At 43.9% G+C, this 19,429-nt stretch overlaps 1 protein-coding gene across 1 annotated transcript in view; it reads left to right on the forward strand.

Annotated features, from left to right (window-relative positions):
- FRMD4A (FERM domain containing 4A) overlaps nucleotides 1–19,429 on the forward strand; it is a 404,157-nt gene that overhangs the window by 232,327 nt on the left and 152,401 nt on the right. The window contains 1 exon segment of the mRNA XM_033162332.1: nucleotides 17,886–17,951. Coding sequence (XP_033018223.1) covers nucleotides 17,886–17,951 — 66 coding nt within the window.

Genomic DNA, 19,429 nt, shown 5'->3' on the forward strand with positions numbered 1-19,429 from the left:
AGAAATCAGCCCTGAGTGGTCACTAGAAGGACAGATCCTGATGTTGAGGCTCCAGTACTTTGGCCACCTCATGAGAAGAGAAGACTCCCTGGAAAAGACCCTGATGTTGGGAAAGATGGAGGGCACAAGGAGAAGGGGACGACAGAGGATGAGATGGTTGGACAGTGTTCTCGAAGCTACTAACATGAGTTTGGCCAAACTACGAGAGGCAGTGAAGGATAGGCGTGCCTGGCGTGCTCTGGTCCATGGGGTCACGAAGAGTCAGACACGACTGAACGGCTGAACAACAACAACAAGGCTTGTTCCATACAATGTCAGTCTGGCATATAATCATTATTACAAGTTGAGTATCCCTTTGTCTAAAATACATGCACATGTAGAGTTTATGGTTTTTTTTTCAATAAAAAACTGTAACATTGAAAACTTTGTTATTGTGTTTTACGTTTACTTTTAAGACTGCAAATGTTTGGACAACTGTAGGAGTTTTTTCTAACTAAAAACCTCGATATTCAGGTTTAATTGCAGTGTTGGCACTTTGAAATAAAAAAGTTTTTTTTCCGCTGCAGTTTGGGCACTCGGGCTCAAAAAGGTTCGCCATCACTGGCATAGGGCTTTAAAGTCTTTGGGGTTAAGCCCAGGAAAAACCCTGGTAACCTATTCAATTAAGAGCTGGGTCACATCAAAGGCCCATCTACTGAATACCCATAGCAGGTAGGGATGGATGGATTCATCCATTTCAGTTTAACTTAGTTTGGCATTTTTCCAAGTTCAGTTCTCCACATTTCATCATCAGTTTGCAACTTAAAAATAAGTCCTCAGAAGAACTCTCCATCATTTTAGTGTGCATTTCTGCTTATGTACACATTTTTGTATGCAGTTTTGTTAAACATTTTTTACATGAAATTTTCTAATATTATGTATTTCTATATTTTAGTTTTACTAATATATGCATTTCTAGGCACACATGCCCCTACATATGCATTTTTGTGCACATGATTTTGTTGGAAAACTGCATCGCAAAATTTGGAGAAGTCAGAATTCCAAAGATAGCTTTTGTGGTATCTTCAGCTGCTCCCCCCCCCACCTGTCCACAATTCTCATTCTTATTTCTAATCTCCATTGTTTATGGTGGTGATAATTATATTACTGTTACTGTTGTCACAATTTATTACCTGCCTTTTGTCCTAAGGCCCCAGTACAGTTTGCAGGAATTAAACACAATTATATGCATTTGTTTTAAAGCATGTCAAAATAGAAACAGATTTTATTGTTTCTTTATTGTGAACACATGAGGTGGAAGGTTGGTGCCTACGCCTGGGGTTTTTCCTAGCTTATTCTTTCTGGCAGCCCCATCTCACACTGCTTTGAATGCTGTTTCTGAAGCTGTGCCGTGTTTTGAGATGGAGAACCTGATAATTCATCCTCTGGAAAGAAGAGCTCAGAAGCCCTTCTGACATTATCATGGATGTTTAGAGGACAGAGTCATGATACTCATTGAACGCAGCAAATGCCAACAAGGGGTGGGGTTTAAGTTCTGGCCCATACTTAGTCTTGCATCAAACCAAAACATTTGGAGTAGACACGGGATGTTTCCCAGAACCCTACTTTCTATGGGTTGTATCCAACGCTGCTCACATGCATGGGACTTCCTCTTCCTCTTCCTCTCATTGCTTCCCCAGAATCTGCTCTGGAGGGTCCTCCAACCCTCTAGGGCAGAATTTGAGGGTGTGCAGGGGAGAGGAGCTGAGGGGAGTTTGGTTGCACTAGTGGAAGTCTGCTATGCTAATGGAAGAATTGCATTGGGGTCTTTTCCCTTTCCTTGGTCTTTCCCCTTTCCTTGTGTAGATGGAGGTTTGTCTCCCTTTCTATAACTTTCTACGGTTTTAAAGCAGCAGCAACTACTAGTTTAACCAAGCAAGTGTCTTTGGCCTTAGACACTTTCTTTGCTCCAGCTTTCTGTTTGTGGTGCAATCCCTTGGAGAGCTCTTGTAGACAGGAAGAGTTTTCTTACCACAATCACACATACAAGCATTTGCTTTAGCCATACCAACCACAAGGTGGTAAGATCAGTAGCAATTTTCACCATGTGTATGCTTGTGCAAGTGCGGGAGAGAAAAAGAGGCCGAGAAACAGGGGAAGTGCACTACAACTGAGGCAGGAAAAGGTAATATTAGGCACTGATTTCTGCTACAGGCAGTTAGAAGAAGCAAAATCAATATACTTCAGTAAATTACTGACTCTCTACATATTTGATTGTTCAGCATTTATAATGTGACACACAAACATTAATCATTTTATGTGCAAGTCTTTGCTGGGAACATTTTGCTCTTATATAATTTTAATATCGTTCCCCCCCCCCCCCTTATTCATTGTTATTGTAATCCATATGTGTAAACAATGTTGACCGTATCACTAATAAATTTGCCTCTGGCTCCTTGTTGTGCAGTATAATTAGGGCAAAGTGGGTTTATCTGGAAGCTTCAGGAATGAGTCGCCCTGGGAAATCGCTTGATTGGCGGCGTTGAAATCCTCACAGTTTATAAATTAGCGTTGTGTAGACGTGGTTCAGCTGATAGCCTTTGAGCAACAGCTCAGACTGGAACATTGTGCTTTGAGTGGTGGGTTGGTGCTAACCATCAGCACTCTTTTTTATGGGGAGGGGGGAAACAGAAGTGGAAAGATGGAGATGGAGAAATGTTAAACGTGGGATCCACGTTAAAGGTGTGACCCAGTCCCAGATCTGAAAATGTTGAACATAACTGGACTGAGCTTTCTCTGCGTCTCCTCCATCTCTGATTCTGTGAATGATGCAAGAGACATTGATCATCACCTCTAAACATATATTCCCAGGTTCAGAACAGCCAACTTGTCCATTGTAAGTAGCAATCATTGGAGCGGGCCAGCTGAGGGAGGAAATGGAATTTCCAAAACTTGATTCATGGTATATTGGTGTAGTTTCAGCCGTAAAGTCTTTCATTCATTCATGTAGCAGTGCAAGCACCCACGGTGTGGGCTGTTCAGACTGCATAGAAGCAAAGGGCTAAATGTGACAGTGCATTTGGACTGTTCCAGAAGAGGTGGAGTCCTGTTCATTTGCTCTGCCTCAAATTGACACACTGCCTGCCATTTAACAGGGCAAGTAACAATAAGAATGTGGTGCAGTTTGCGTTTGCTTCTAATAACTCAGCATCCATAATTAGAGTGTTTATGGGGTGGGGAACTCAGGCTCTCAGAAGAAATACCAAGTTCTCTCTCTTCCTTGCCCAGTTACAGGTGGGTAGCCGTGTTGGTCTGCCATAGTCAAAACAAAATAAAAAATTCTTTCCAGTAGCACCTTAGAGACCAACTAAGTTTGTTCTTGGTATGAGCTTTCGTGTGCATGCACACTTCTTCAGATACACATTCCTTGCCCAGAGCACTGTGTTCCCACCAATGCTATCTTCAATAGCCAGGCGTACAGCCTCATTCTCAGTTATGTTCTGGAGGGGCTGAGGTCTTTTGCTTCTCAGAATACAGACAGATATCAGCTAGGAAAAACAAACACCTTCCAGACCACACTGTAAGAACACCCTCCAGTATCTGGGTGGGCAGTAGAGAGTCTGATCTGGTGGAAACAGGTTGAATAACTTGAAAGGAACCGCCTTCGGCTTGTGTTTTAAAGCTAAGCCCAGGCTTAGCCGCTGACCCCCGAATCCAGGCTTGTTGTGAACAGTCCAGGACCGTGGAATGCAGGCATGGGGACAGCGCGGTCTTCTAATTAAAGGAACGAGGCTCACTTATTTCTGTGATTTAATGATTTAAAAGACCTTGTTTATTTCAATTTGCTGTTTTAGCCACACCCAAAATAATTGAAACTCCAGGATTCAGATTTGTAAAGACTGGAACACAGGCTACAGGGAGAGCTTCACAAAGCTTCACCTGCTGCCCCAAATTGCCTTCCTGTGGTGAGCTCTCAATGTTTTGCAGAGATGATGGACCTTTTGACTTTGCCGTCTGACTGAGACTGCAAAAGGGGGTTGGATGGGGGTGTCCCGCTCCTAATAGGACGCCATACATGGCTGGCAGCCTGTGTTTGACTTGGGGAGTTGCAAGTTGCTTAGACCTGTTTTAGGAGCATTTGCCTCATGCAGCTTGGCGAAAGTGTTGTGATTTTCTATACTCCCAGTCAGTGTGTGGGGTTTTTTTTGGCTGCTGGTGGAAAGGGCATAGAGACTCACAACTTGATGGCTAATCCCTGCATACTAAGTGCTGCTAACAACCCCATTCAGCACAGAGCAAAGCCCATTCGCAGGACTAGCTCCAGGGGTCTGCAACCTTTAAGACACAAAGAGCCACTTGGACCCATTTCCAAAGGAAAAAACAACAACTGGGAGCCGCAAAACCATTGCGACATTTAAAACAAATATAACGCTGCATATATTGTTTCTTACCTTAATGCAATAATAATAAATAACGTATAGAAGCCAATGCAAAGTATAATTAGTAAAAACAACAAGAATAAGTTATTACTTTTTTGCATTGACTCAGGGGCGTACCCAGGATCAAAACGGGGGGGGGGGGGCAAGCCATGGTCGTTCAGGTTGTGACATTTCAGCACGGAAAGGCGAATGAAACCAAAATTTTAGGGAAATTCTATATAATTATAGCAGTGCTTTATTACAGTAGTTATTACAATTATTTGCTTGGTTTTTTAAAATTTTTATTCTAGTTACATGTCTTATACCAGGGGTGGCCAACTCCCAAGAAACTGTGATCTACTTTCAGCAGTGATCTACCCCCGTTTTTGGGGGTTCAGCTTAAAGTTGTTTTGGGGGGGGGGGGGGGAGAGAGGGCTTCCCCCTCTAAGATAGGTTGGCAAGCGAACTAATAAAGAAAGAAAAAGGGGGGGTGGGAATGGAAAAGTGGGGTGGAAAAATATAAATTGGGGGTGGGGTGGGGAGGATATCTATTAAAATATGTAGTAGTTTAAAAAATAAAATAAAGGGGGAAAATCTTTTTCTTCTTTTTCCTTTTTTTGAAAACAAAAACAAAAGGGGAACTGAAAAGAAAAAGGGGGGATAGAGGGAGAAAGGGGTAATAATAAAAATTCAAATAGAGTGGCTGCAGCAGCTGTGGGGGGGTTGTTTGTTTTTCGTTTGTTTGTTTGTTTTAAAAATGGGATTTCTCCCCTTGGATTAAAAAAGGAGGGGAGGAAGAAAAAGAGAGGGGGGTGGGAGAGCAAGGCAAAAAGCCAAAAAGCAAAAAAACAGGTTTGGGGGGGGGGAATCGCGCCAGGCACTGCAGCGCGCCGGCCTCGGGGCTGCGGGCCCCCGAGCCGCCCTTGGGGCCGTCGTTGAGCATGTACACCGCCCGCAGCGAGCGCTGGCGAAGCACTGGTTGGCGGAGGTTTCAGAAGCAGCCCGGACGTTTTTGCCGCCGCCCCCCCAAAGCAGCTCTACTTCATCCTGTCGGCGACCATCACCGCCCTCCCGTCACGGCGACGCCTGGCCCGCCTGCTCCGCCCTCTGCGCGGCCACTTTGAAAAGGATTCCGCCCGACAGGGGCCGCTCAAAACGGGCCGCTCCAATCGCCGCCACCACCTCCCGCCACCTTTATTATCCCGACTCTTTTCTCTCTCTCTCTCTCGGTAACTCGCAAAGCCCAGCTCCTTCTTCTCCCCGCCCTAACGCCACCCTCATTGGCACGTTCCCCTCAAACAGGAACAGGCATCCCGGCGGCGGCTCATTGGCCGGACGAAGCGTCGCTCTCCCGTGCCCGCCTCCCGCCTTCATCCTCAGTGGCTACCTCGGCGGTAAGGCCCCGGCTCCGAGCCTATGCACCAAGGCGGGCGATCTGTCCTGCCAATCGGCACGCCGAGGTGGTAAAAGCTCAGCCCTCCCCACACGCTTATTGGTGTGAAGAAGTCGCTTCCTCTCTCTGGGAGTGGTCAAGGTGGACATCAATCTTGGGTCTGTCCTCGGGAACCCCGAGAGGGCTGAGAAAGACCGCCCAGCTATTCAACGTTGATGCGGATTATTCATGGGTTTTTTTGGCCTCCCTTTTTTTTTTGCCGATAACCATTTAATTATTATTGAAAGGGCATTGAAAGGGGGCATGCTGGAGCCACGGGAGACCTGTCAGAGAGCCGCAGGTTGCTGACCCCCGAGCTAGGCAAAGTGAGGCAGCCAACTTAGGCAGCAAATGCTAAGGGACAGTGGCAGCAGCTCCTCCCTTGTGCTGTTGTTCTTAAGCCTCTCCAACATGGGTGAATCAGGCTGCAAAGCTAATTCCTCACAGGTAAACACAGCAAAAAAGAGGATATAAAGCATGCATAAAACCACAAAACATATTGCGACTTGTAGCAAATAATCAGCTGTGATCATGCCTCAGTTCTTCAGGTCTGTGGGACCAGTGTCAGAAGATGAAGCAGGTAGCATCGCAGTGCACATTGTGTTTGGCTTATGTACTGGTCTTAAAGAAAATGTTCCATTAACGCTGATTCCGCATGTGCTCAGGGGCACTGTGCACCTTTGCGGGGAAGGATGCCATGTGCTCCTCTGCTTCAGGCAGTAAAATTTATAGGGCTGGCCCTGCCATTAATTTCAGTGGGCTTAGGTATAACTAGTTTCACGCAGGATCAATTTGTTATGTGTGTGAGGGTGACCTCTCACCACCTAGATGCAACCTACTGCAACCTTTAACTTTGCTAATCCCACCCAGGTTTTTACATTTTGCATCTTCCTCTAGAGCTGTTGCCTGTGACTACATCCATGAATTCCCAGCCAGCTGGTTTCCCAAGACTCCTTAAGAAAGAACAAATTGGATGTGTTTGTACTCGGTCCATTCACAGACCTCAGTTTGGTTCTTAGATAACATGACTTTTTTCTGGACAAGGACCCTCCAAAATGAGGCAGGGGCTTGGTAGGGTATTGAAACTCCAGGTTATTGAGTATTAAGCAAGGAATAAAGGGAAGTGGAATTGTCTGGCATGTACACCCACACCCACCCACACCCCTACATGCACTTTGAAATGCTGTGTGTGATATAAAACAGCTCAGCAGCCATTATATGGCATGGCAACCAGAATATCCAAGGGTGAAAGATCTCAGGTTAATTTTTCTTTTTTAAAAAATGGGAATGAGACTTTTAAACACATTCTCAATTTACAACATCTATGCATTCCACTAGTGCTGGGAATTATAAAGATACATTTGAAATGTAGACATTTTACAAAGGAATCTGTGTTTAATGATACGTTAATGCTTCCAAACCTGCAGAATGCTACAGGCAGCTCCCCATTTACGTGTGTTCAATATGTGCGCAGCCGTGTATATGCACATCACACCAAACCCAGAATGACCTGGAAACATCATAAAGATGCCACTGAAACGTCACTAAAAGGGGAGAACGGGGATGGGTGCAGGGTAGAGTGGAGTGGGGCAGAACAGGGTGTTTGGGGCTTTCTCAATGGATTTGCGTTATATGCGACTTCACCAATGTGTGCAGGGCCTCAGAACGTAACCCCTGTGCGAACAGGGCTGCCTGCATTCGCTGGCAGTGAGCATGCATGTGGGCAGGTGTATAATTTCTGCAGTTGAACCAGAGCACCAGCACCAGGGCAGCTGTACTGAATGATGTGCGCCCTTGGGACCAGCCCACTCAGTCACCTTCCAGTGGGGATGCATGAGCAGAAGGGAGGGGCAGTTCCCGTTTATGTGATTAACTGGTGCCCATTTTACTGCACTGTTGAAAAGGTTCTGAAAGTGGCCTGAGCAGTATTGAGGGAAAATGCTGGAGCTTCCATTTTGAAGGTTGTTGCATGTGGCTTTGTTCAGAGAAGTTGCTGTTTTTCAACCCAGCCTACTCCAAAAGGTTGTTGTGATGCTTTTGTTGGCTCCTTGGAGGAAAGATGGGATAGATGTGAAACTGAAATTGATGCAACTGGAGGAAAAGGCATGGTGGAGGTTGCTTCCAGATGACCTGTGTTTGGGGAAAGTTTGTGGGGAAACTGTTTTACATCACACACAGCGTCAAGAGAGGAAGGCAGGAGGGAGTGTTCCAGGGAGCAGGGGACGTAGCAGTACGTTTGTGGTGAGGATGAGCATTGTTAGAAACTCAGATATAATATCAGCTCTTTATTTCGTATACTTTCTGATTTGTGCAGGAAGGTTATATGAAGTCAATCAATTGTTATCCCACACTTTTCCAGGGGGACTTACTTCTTACTTCAAAAAGTCTCTTTCTTTTTTGGAAGCAGGTTTCTTTGTTGTTGTTGTTGTTGTTGTTGGTTGTTGTTAAACTTTCTATACTGCCTTTCTATACTGCCCTTCATCCAGAGATCACAGGACAATAAAAACACAAAAACATATACCGGTACTGTAATAACAAACAGTCTAAAAGACCAGAGATTGTTTAATTAGCCAAAGGCCTGGGAGAAGAGGAACATTTTTGCCTGCCGCCTAAAGATGTATAATGAAGGTGCCAGACAAGCCTCCCTGGGGAGAGCATTCCAAAAAGGGGAGCCACCACAGAAAAGGTCTGTTCTCATGTTGCTGCCCTCCAGATTTTTGTGGAGGAGGCACCCAAAGAAGGGTCTCAGATCATAAGCACAGGGTCCTGATCATTTCATATAGGGAGAGATGGTTCTTGAGGTATTGCGGCCCTGAGCCGTTTAAGGCTTTATAGGCCAAATCCAGCCCTTTGAATTGGAATTTCTTGTGCAGATGTGCCAGATCCACTTCACTTGCATAACCAGAATTTTCTGGGTGCAATTTTAGCACCAATTTCAGCAAAATAGCAAAAGTTTAGAAGCGTTCACTGTCTCCCTCATCCTGTACCTTTTTTCCTGGCATACGGCTTTTAAGTCAACTTTCCCATTGGACTTAAGCATTTATTAGCTCAACTGGGGGTGAACATCCAGGGCTTGATTATAGTTGTAGCTGAAGTCAAATTTCAAATCCTTTTCTGTTTTATGGTTCAGTATGTTAGGACACGGGTGGCACTGTGGGTTAAACCATAGAGCCTAGGGCTTGCCGATCAGAAGGTTGGCGGTTCTAATCCCCGCGACAGGGTGAGCTCCTGTTGCTCGGTCCCAGCTCCTGCCCAAATAGCAGTTCGAAAGCACGTCAGAGTGCAAGTAGATAAATAGGTACCGGTACCGCTCCAGTGGGAAGGTAAACGGCGTTTCCGTGTGCTGCTCTGGTTCACCAGAAGCGGCTTAGTCATGCTGGCCACATGACCCGGAAGCTGTACGCCGGCTCCCTCGGCCAGTAACGTGAGATGAGTGCCGCAATCCCAGAGTCGGACACGACTGGACCTAATGGTCAGGGGTCCCTTTACCTTTTATGTTAGCTACAGTTTATTCCTTAGAATGCACTGCCGATGAAAATCTGTCTACCTCAGTGAGATTTGCAGTTGAGGACACTTAAGACATGATATTATTGTAGAGAGAAGGAGGACACAATCTTTAAGAAATTTCAGCTTCACTTCAGCAAAGCACAAGCTAGCTTGCTTGTTGGCAGAGTTCATTCTTCAAAGTAGGAAGTTTCTTTGTTACGGAGGTATCTGATTTCTAATAGTTTTGCTTTTTTCTGCCAAATATTTTGTAATTAAACAGATATGGTAGTAATAAATTGCATTGTGAATACAATTGGTTTGATGATATCTTTTTACTGCATCAACTATTAAAAAATTCAAGACTGAAAGAGAAAGATTAGCCTACTAAATGTATGAAAGTACTTTGAGCTTTGATTTTTTTTCTTATTCTGTAAGCATTTTTTCTATTTTATTTGAGAGGAAGCATTAGCTTTTAGATGTTGACTATGTCAGACACACACAAACTACAAAACAGAGTACCTTCTTAACTTTACTTGGCTCAGACTATGTCTTCAATTGGAACTTAAATCGTATTAAAATCAAACTTGAGCTGCTCGAAATACAGATGGCATTATTTCCTAAAACAGCTCATACTGTAGTAATTCCCCCCCCCCCAGCTACACACACCACTCCTGAATATTGTTACACAAAGTCATGGCTAAATGATTCCCATCTGACAGGGGCGAAAGTCCTGTCTAAGTTCTCTTCTCCATTTTAGGTAGGGTAGGCTGAGAGATAGGGAATGGCCCAGGCTTACTCAATGAGCTTCATGGCTGAGAAGTGATTTGAACTCTGGTCAATAAATAAATATAAATAAATATCAGAGAGTCACTGAATATTCCCACTTGAAAAGAAACCCCCAAAATACCCCCCACATACCTGAAGCTATATTTCCCATGCACTTTTCAATAGGCGTTGATTCTAGCCATTCAGGAATAATGTTGTCAGGGTGGTGATACCGTTATGCCATGTAGACAATCAGATTTGGCTACAAGACAATACTTTGAAGGCAATTCAGAGCGAGAGAATGGCTTTCAACATTCACTCTTCATGAGTGTTCACGGGGTTCTGGAAATAATTTAGACAGCATGATAACACCATAGCTAATCAGATTTGGCTTTATGATGGTACACTGAGGCTAAATCAGAGTGAGGGCAATGTTTTCTGTTCCCACGCAGAATACAGTAGCAAACAATTTTGCTTTTTTACTGCTTCCCCCTACAAAGTTTCTGAAAGGGAGAGTGCTTTTCAGCAGGGTTGAAAGCCTTAATAAATATGCTGTTTGCCATTGTAGTTTTCTTTTAAAATCTGATTAAATTGGGACTTCTTTCTGTCATAGGCTAGTGAAATGGGTTATGAAAATGTATGAAGCTGTCCCAATTAACAGCATTTGCATTTTGTAAATTTGAGATATTTAATGTAGTGGTTCTTTCAGCAGGCAGTATTCTCAAGGAACATCTTGTTTGAGAGGATATTGGACAGGACTGTTTGTAGCTGTTGGAACTACTTTTAAAAAGTGTGTATGTGCGTGGACCGGCACACCCATTCACTCAGAGGATCCTTTTGTGTGTGCTGCATCCAAAAGCTACCATAGATTTTACAGTCGAGTGGATCACTTAGCAGGAAGCTGACCTATGATTTTCAAAGTATAGTCTATGTGTTTCCCAGGATGCACAAGGGTTATTTTCTTAGATGCCTCCAGCTCATGTTTGGAGTTGCTCACAAGATGAATGGCTTAGGCACTAAGCTACCAAGATGTTTCGTGGAGCAATGCAAAACAATTGCCCTCTTCTCTGTGTGATCCTAAGCTGAAAAATTCACTGTGTAAACATTTGGGCCAGCAGTCGTTAAATGAGATTGCAAGCTTTACATTGATGTCAGAGGTAAATAGAAAATCATTTCTTAATACAAACATTCCAAGATCTGGGAGTCGCCAAGTAACTTCCTTTAAGAGGAATTTCCTTTCAGCTACGTTGAATGAATGCCATGTACATGTCGTTGTTAAGTCCGAGAGAGAGAGAGAGAGAGAGAGAGAGAGAGAGAGAGAAGATAAGGAGTTTTCAACACACAAAATCATATATGGGGGGGGGGAGATGTCCTGTATTGTTGAACATATTTCTGTATGAACATGTTTCTATATGAATGTTTCTTATCATCCATCATAGCTTAGTCAGTAGAGCATGAGACTGTTAATCTCAGAGTTGTGGGCTCGAGCCTCACATTAGGCAAAAGATCCCTAAATTGCAGGGGTTGGACTAGATGACTCTTGGGGTCCCTTCCAATTCTACAGTTCTATGATTCTTTGTCCCACAGAAGTTTACAGTTTACAGTCAAGAATTTGCAGTAAAGTGGTGCTTCAGGTTACATACGCTTCAGGTTATAGACTCCGCTAACGCAGAAATAATGCTTCAGGTTAAGAACTTTGCTTCAGGATAAGAACAGAAATCGTGCTCTGGCGGTGCAGCGGCAGCAGGAGGTCCCATTAGCTAAAGTGGTGCTTCAGGTTAAGAACAGTTTCAGGTTAAGAACGGACCTCCGGAACGAATTAAGTACGTAACCAGAATTACCCCTGTATTAAGGAATGGACTTTCAAGAGGACTTTCAGAGTCATTCAGTCCTTTTTCTGGTCAGGCCTTTGGCTTTAATTAAATATTATACCTTTTGGTGGTGGTGGAATGTTTTGATTTATTTAAAAAAACAGAATTATAATAATTTTAATAATAATAAAGTAACTACTGATATATAATTTCATATATACAGTTGTATGAAATTTTGCCTATTAGACACATTTTTACACAGCAATTTTCTCCAATATAACACTTTTAATGTTAATTTTGCTAATATATTTACACTTTACTGTAGTATCTGCATTGTTGTGCACATTACTTTGCAGGGAACTGCCTTGCAAAATTTGGAGAATTGTGAATTTTGAAGGATGGCTGTGTTTCAGATGGCACAGAAAGTGCAAAATAGGCAGGTTCACCTTCAAATGAGAACTGAATTGAATTTCTTCTCCCATCCCGACCTCCCATACCTGTTTACTAAATAAAATAAACAGGCATGCAAAGACCAAGCAAGTGATTCTCACTTCTGAAAATCATTTTCAAGATTACTTCCTGGGTCTTCTGCAACAAGGGTGTTTCCTTTTTTGCAAGGCAAAAAACTAGTCTGCCTGAATTTATAGGGTGGCTCATGTGTTCAACTCATAATATTAGCATTTAAACAAAGGGCTTTCAAGCACTTTAAACTGTACTTTGTAGGAGGACCCTCTTCCTCACAGTGCAAACTAGTTTCATAGAATCATATAGAATCTTAGAGTTGGAATGAACCCCAGGGGTCACCTCGCCCAACCCACTGCAGTGCAGGAATCTAAACTAAAACATCCATGACAGATGGCCATCCAACCTCTGCTTAAAAACCTCCAAGAAAGGAGAGTCCACCACCACCCAACTCCCTAAGGCTTGGTTTTCAGAACTTTTATCATCTTGGTCACCCTCCTCTGCACACGTTGCAGCTTGTCAGTATCCTTGGATGCAGCTCATCCGGCCCTGGAGATCTGAATTCATATAAAGTAGCCAGGTGTTCCCTTACCACTCTTTCCTCATCTTGCACTGCGACTTCATCCTTACATTATTTATTCTGTTATCACCAGGGTGGGCATTGATTCCTTTTGGGTGAAGACAGAGGCAAAGTAAGTGTTGAATATTTCCACCCTCTGTCTGTCACCAAATAGCATTCCTCTGTCTTCTCCACACACAGGACCTATTGGTTGCTTGTTCTTCCCCTTCCTTCAAGCATTGCCCAAGAAATCTTTTTTTTTTTTAACCTCTTTTGCAATCCTGAGCTCATTCTGAGCTTTAGCCAGCTGGCTACTTGTGATTTCCCCTTTCTTCCATTTCTTATACATGCCGTTCATACCTCTCAGCTCATATGTAAGCTCCTTATGTGCAGCCATACTGGTTTCCTTAGATGCTTCCCACTTTTCTTTCTTGTGGGAATTGTCTGCATTTGGGCCTTCAGTATTTCTCCTTTTAGAAACTCCCATCCATCTTGGATTCCCTTCTCTTTGAGTATTTCTGACCCAGTAGCTCCTTAAGCTTTTTGCAGTTGGCCTTCTTAAAGTCCAAAATGCATGTCCGACTACACTCAGCTTTTCCTTGCCTCTGAATCATGAAACCCAGGAGGACATGATCATTTCCTCCCAAGTTTCTTTCTTTCTTTTTTATTGAAGATTTCCTTGGTCTACAAGTGTGCAGTGTCTCTCTCCCCCCCCCCCATAACATTTTTTACAGATCAGTTTTGATTGTTGAGACATTGGGGGGGAGGTGTAGGGGGGAGAGGTGAGTGGGGGTGGGACCGAGTGGCAATGTTTCTATTTTACTTAATACATTGATTAGTTCCTCCTTATTCGTGAGGATCAGGTCCAAGATAGATGATCCACTGGTTGTTTCTTCCACCCTCTGGGGAACAAAATTGTCAGCCGGGCAATGGAGGAATTTGTCAGACCTTACATTCTTGGCAGAGTTTGAGTCCCAACTGATATCGGGAAAGTTGAAGTCCCCCATGATTACTATATCTCCTCTCTTTAATCTGGCTTGGCGGTCTATAGCAGACACCCACAGTAAGGTCACTGTTGTTTCTCTCTCCTCAATTTTTACCCATATACTCTCAATCTGTTTTTCATGCTCCAGGTCATGGATTTCTTCACAAGTGTACACATCCTTTACATTTAATGCTACTCCTCCCTTCCTGTTTTGTCTATTTCTTTTCAACAGGTTATACCCCTCATTTCCTACATTCTAGTCATGAATGTTATCCCACCAGGTTTCAGTAATGCCTATCAGGTTGCATTTGCCATCCTGTACTGAAAGCTCTAATTCATCTTGCTTGTTTCCCATACTGTGTGCATTTGTGTAGAGACAACTGAAGAAATGAGTCCTTCCCTCCAGCTGCTTCCTTCTTGTGGTTTCTTGCCCTTTAGTGAGTTTCTGGAGCATTACCTCAGTTTCCTGTGCACCAATTAAGCTGTTATCCCAAGTACCAGGTCTGCCGTCTGTAATGTTGTCTCCCTCCCTCTCAAGATCTAGTTTAAAGCTCTGCTGATCAGATTCATGAGACTCTTAGCAAACACATACTTGCCAAAAACTGTGATATGCAGCCCATCTCTTGGCAGAAGTCCTTCCTCAAGGAAGTGGAGACCATGGTCCAAGAAGCCAAACCATTCCTGACACCACTACCTGTGCAGCCAGTGGTCTCCCTCCTCTCTCTTCCTGGGCCATGACCTTCCACAGGAAGGAATGATGAAAAGACCACCTGTACACCAAGACTCTTCAGCTTCCTGTCCAGAGTCTCATAATTCCATACTATACATTGAAGTCTGTCTATGGTGGTATTATTTGTATCAATATTAATCAGAAGGAAGGGGTAGTGGTCAGTGGGCTTTGTAAGACTTTATAAGACTTCTCTGTCATATCGTGAATCTTTGCACCTTTCACGGCCTCCTTGGTGTATTCTGAGGCCATCAACTCCTGTGAACTGCCCTGAGATCTTTCGATGAAGAACTGTATATAAATTAATAATAATAATTACCGGTAGTAATAGCAGCTCCTCTGGCCCAGAATCAGTGTCGAAGGTGAGAGCATGGAAGTGATTTTGCAGCTCCAGTGACAAAGAGTGGTTTGTGACTTTCCTACTTCTGTGCGTCACTCTCTTGCAATGAGAGATCTTCCTGCTCCCTAGGGGCACCCCACCTTTGCTGCCGTTCCAGCACAGTCCTCTCAGCTCTATTGAGAAACACTGCATCTTATCCTGTAGCTCTGTGTGGCTTGGTGGGCCTCAAGTTGCTGTACCTTCTCTTCCATCAAGGCAACCAGCTTGCACTTGCTGCAAGTAAAATAAACCTTATAACATCATAATGAATCTCCACTGAGCAGTTACTTTCCTTTTCCTTTATCTGACTGTGTGAAAGTTCAGAGTGTGATTCCTTGGCTCATCCCTTGAGGTAGTCTGAGGGCACCAGCACAACAGAGCCCTTCAGGTGGACTAGCACGTTCTGAATGTGTCAAGTGCAGAAATCTCTGTGTGATAAGAGAGCAGTGGATCGTTTCTGCTCTTCCTGTGCAATGAAATACTTTGACACGCAGACATAACAGTTGGGCTTTGTTATCAGAAGAATGTCGAAAGCAGCCCTGACATTCCTTCAAGAGCTCATAAACAAGCCAGGAAGTCAAGAAATTTTCTACTGCTGTAGATCCTCTCTTGTTCAGTAGCCTTTTTCTGCTGTGCAACATAGTAAAATAACAGTGATGTGTTACCTGCCTTGAAGCAAAAATTATCTTGCTATCTAGAATATTGCCACAATATTACCCAAATGGCCAAATCAAAACTATAGGGAACTGAGAAGGGAAGAAAAGGCATGTTGTTTTTATCAGAGATGAAACATGATCAGCAATGTCACCTGATGCATTGTTGCTGGGCAGTACCATCTCACGCACTGGGGCTACTGGTGGTTGAATCAGTTTTAAAGATCCTTTGTGCAGAAAACTCCATGTACTCTAAAAGCTAGCAAATCAGAGAGAAGAAGGTTTCTCTAGAACCCTCTTTTCTTTTGGGGGGCTTGAGACCAATTGGTTTTTCATTTTTTAAAGACTTCTGTACTGCTTTTCTGGTTGCTTATCTCAAAAAGTGGTTTACAGTCAGAATAGATTGGGAGAAATCAGTGATACAGTGATAGAACCCTCTTTTTAACATGCAAGTTTTATATACCTTTGTTTATTTTTTGTGAGGGAGTATTTAAACATTTCACCACCACCACCGACCTGTGGTCTGAAATAATGTTGATTCAGCATCAGAAACATCACTTTGCACTGCTGATTACGTACCTGTTTTCTAATGTGGTCCAATGACAACATCCTTCTGTGTTCCCGGTGGTATTACAGAGCCTATAAAATATATTTGTGCATTATTTTAAAACATTATACAGTACACCACTGCTGATTATTGGTTCCTCTACCCCTATTTTTCACCCAAACTTATTTAGCTGATAAGATGCCTCACTTTTCAGGTGCATTTATAGGTAGGTAGCCGTGTTGGACTGCCATAGTAAAAACAACAACAACAACAACAAATTCCTTCCAGTAGCACCTTAGAGACCAACTAAGTTTGTTCTTGGTATGAGCTTTCGTGTGCATGCACACTGCATGCACACTGTATCTGAAGAAGTGTGCATGCACACGGAAGCTCATACCAAGAACAAACTTAGTTGGTCTCTAAGGTGCTACTGGAAGGAATTTTTTTATTTTTTATTTTGTTTTTTCAGGTGCATGTAATCAAGCCACCTCACCTTGCTCTACCTTGTACCTTCCAATACAGATATACCACTATGCTTAGAGGTTTTGTGTGAGCTTGTGCCAAATCTGAACCTACGAGACATGAGGTTCAAGTCACAGCCCAGCTACAGATTATTATTTTTTAAGTGCTTACGGCTTCTCAACTGCAAAGTAGGAATAATAGCAATTTACCACTTGAAAAAGGATACATATCAAATTGGCTATTATCACAAGTGATACCGGTAGTTGCTTGAAAATCCCAATGATAATTGTCAGGGTATTGCTGGGGATCTTCTGGCTCAGGCCCCGCAGGGTCTCAATTTGGACCAGGAAGCCATTTTCCTCCCAACGATGAACCTGCAAAAGAACAAGTGGCAACAGGGCTTGAATTCAGTGCCTTTTAAATTTGGAGGGAAATGCAAGCCCTGGTGGGATGGGTTCCACATGGAAGGGCATTGTAGAGCATCTTTGTTTGACCTACCTCTCATGGTTGTTTTGAGATTAAACTCCCTTCTCTGACCTTGCAGGAAGAGTAGTATACAAATGAATTATGGAACTAAATAATCACTTCTGCAGTGCTGCAATGTGCTGTTAGTGAACAGCGTTGCCCATAGATTCTCTCTGGCTGTTCCTTTTTCTCCTCGCTCCCACCCCTTGCTTACTTGCGTTCTCTAGATGAGTGGGTGCCCCATAATGGCCATGCTGGCTGAGACTGGTGGGAGTTGTACTCCTAAACAGCTGGAAGGTACCAGGATGGAGGCGGCTGCTCTCATTTGTCTGTGGACCCAGAAGTAGTTGAAGGCTAGATCCGTCCTCGCCTGACACCCCCTTATCGCAGTACAGCCGCAAAGACAATTAGGGAGCCACAGTGGGGTTGCCTTGTGCCTTCCCGTTTAGACAATGCAAGATCCCTTGGCCTCTTTCATGAACTCCTTTCTCACACAGGAGAAATCCCTCTTCTTGGGTCTGAGTCAGTGTTTGCCATTCAGTAACAGCTGTTAGGGTGAGTTACCGTACTCTGTTGTGTTTTCTCTGTCCAGCCTTTTCTTTCTGCCATTGCCAGGGAATGAGAATCCTTTGCAATGACAGTGTTTGGAGCCGTGAAGACTTCAGCACATTAACAGCAGCTTGTGGTATTTTGCCAAGCCTGTGTCCTTAAGCATCCACTGAAACTTACTTTCTTTTTTTGTCCTGTTTTCCTAGATGACAGAGGGCCGCCGGTGTCAAGTGCACCTTCTTGATGACAGGAAGCTGGAACTCCTTGTGCAGGTAATAAATTGCATCTGCAGTTTTGAATTCTCGCCACAGCACTCAGCTTTTGCTCCATACAGCAGAAGAGGTTTTTAATTTAATTAATGGAATCTCAGTTAGTCGGCTTCCTTATGGGTTTTGATCCTCTCTCATTTGACAAGCTAAGCAGGATCAGGATAGATCAGGATATGGGCAGGAGACCTAGAAGGTAAATCCCAAGATTCGGAAGCCAGAGGGTGCCTCTCATGCTCCCCCACTCCAAAAGGGTTGGGGGGTTCCTATGTTTCAATGTCATGGTGACTAACCTCACAGAACTCCTTTTTGTGTGCTTGGCAGCATCACCCCTCACGTCCTGACCTAGTTCAGCTCCATCAGTGCCTCTGCAGCCCTTGCTGCTTGCTGTCTACTGGCAGACTAAAGCTTTAATGTCCTGAAGCTCCAGCATTAAGTAGCTGCCATGCACTGCCTCTGAGATGACTGGGCTTCTGTGGGTGAGTGACGTGACCTACATATATGTTGGCCTCACGTCACGTTGAATTTATAGCATAGATGTTGAGGCACAAGAGGTTTATGGCAATGATAGAATGTCAAGCCAGCTTGATGGTTTGCTCACTATATTTACAGACATTTGTCCCCTGTACAAATTTTAAATAATAATAAAAAAATTCAACAGCCTATATAGCAATCAGCCAATGAAAAAGCATATTGCAAAATGAAGCAATTTTGAAATATTAAGACAATGAGTTACACACGCATGCACACAAAACAATAAAAAGGTTAACAGGCCAAAAGCTTGTGAGAATAAAAAGGATTTTGTTATATTTTTTAAAACCATATATAGAAAATCAGCATCTCAGGGAAAAGGGCTAGGTTAAAAGTTTTTCCGTGGCATGCCAGTTATTTATATGCAGATCATATTCTGGGATAGAGGAGCTGGATTCAGTCATGTGAACCTCAACATGCAGTCTGAAGTTCTGCAGATCAGGCACAAGTTTCCCATGTTAGCTAGAACTAAGCTTTAGATACTAGGGGAGAGGAATGGGCTATTCACTCCTCTCTCTCCCACTCACAATGCTGATGGTGAGAGGGGGAAGCGGGGGCTGGCCAGCTCCTCCTCCTCCTCCTCCTCCTCCTGTGGATGGGTAGGAAGGTTGAAGCAGCCTCCTGCTGGTAGCAGGGCCTGGCCAGAGAGGCGGAGCTGCTGGCCATTGAAGCCACGCAGCCGCCACGTTCAGCTCCTCCCCGGCTCCTCCCAACGTCCTGATGTCATGCACAGTGTTGCCCCCCCCTTGCCCTCGCAAGTGGCACTTTTGCATCAGGGACAGGCTGGCAGGAGCGGTTATGCATTTGGGGAATGTCTGGGGGAGGTGAATGAGTGAGCGGTTCTGAGGTGTTCAAAGGTGAGGGGTGAGAGAAGCCAGGAGCAGCCAGCTTCTGTATTCTGGAGGATGCAGTGCGCAGCCAGTCAGCAGTTCAGAGGTGGAAGCATATTTTGT

Source organism: Lacerta agilis, chromosome 10 (genome assembly GCF_009819535.1).
Source record: "Lacerta agilis isolate rLacAgi1 chromosome 10, rLacAgi1.pri, whole genome shotgun sequence".
NCBI classification, from domain to species: Eukaryota; Metazoa; Chordata; class Lepidosauria; order Squamata; family Lacertidae; genus Lacerta; species Lacerta agilis.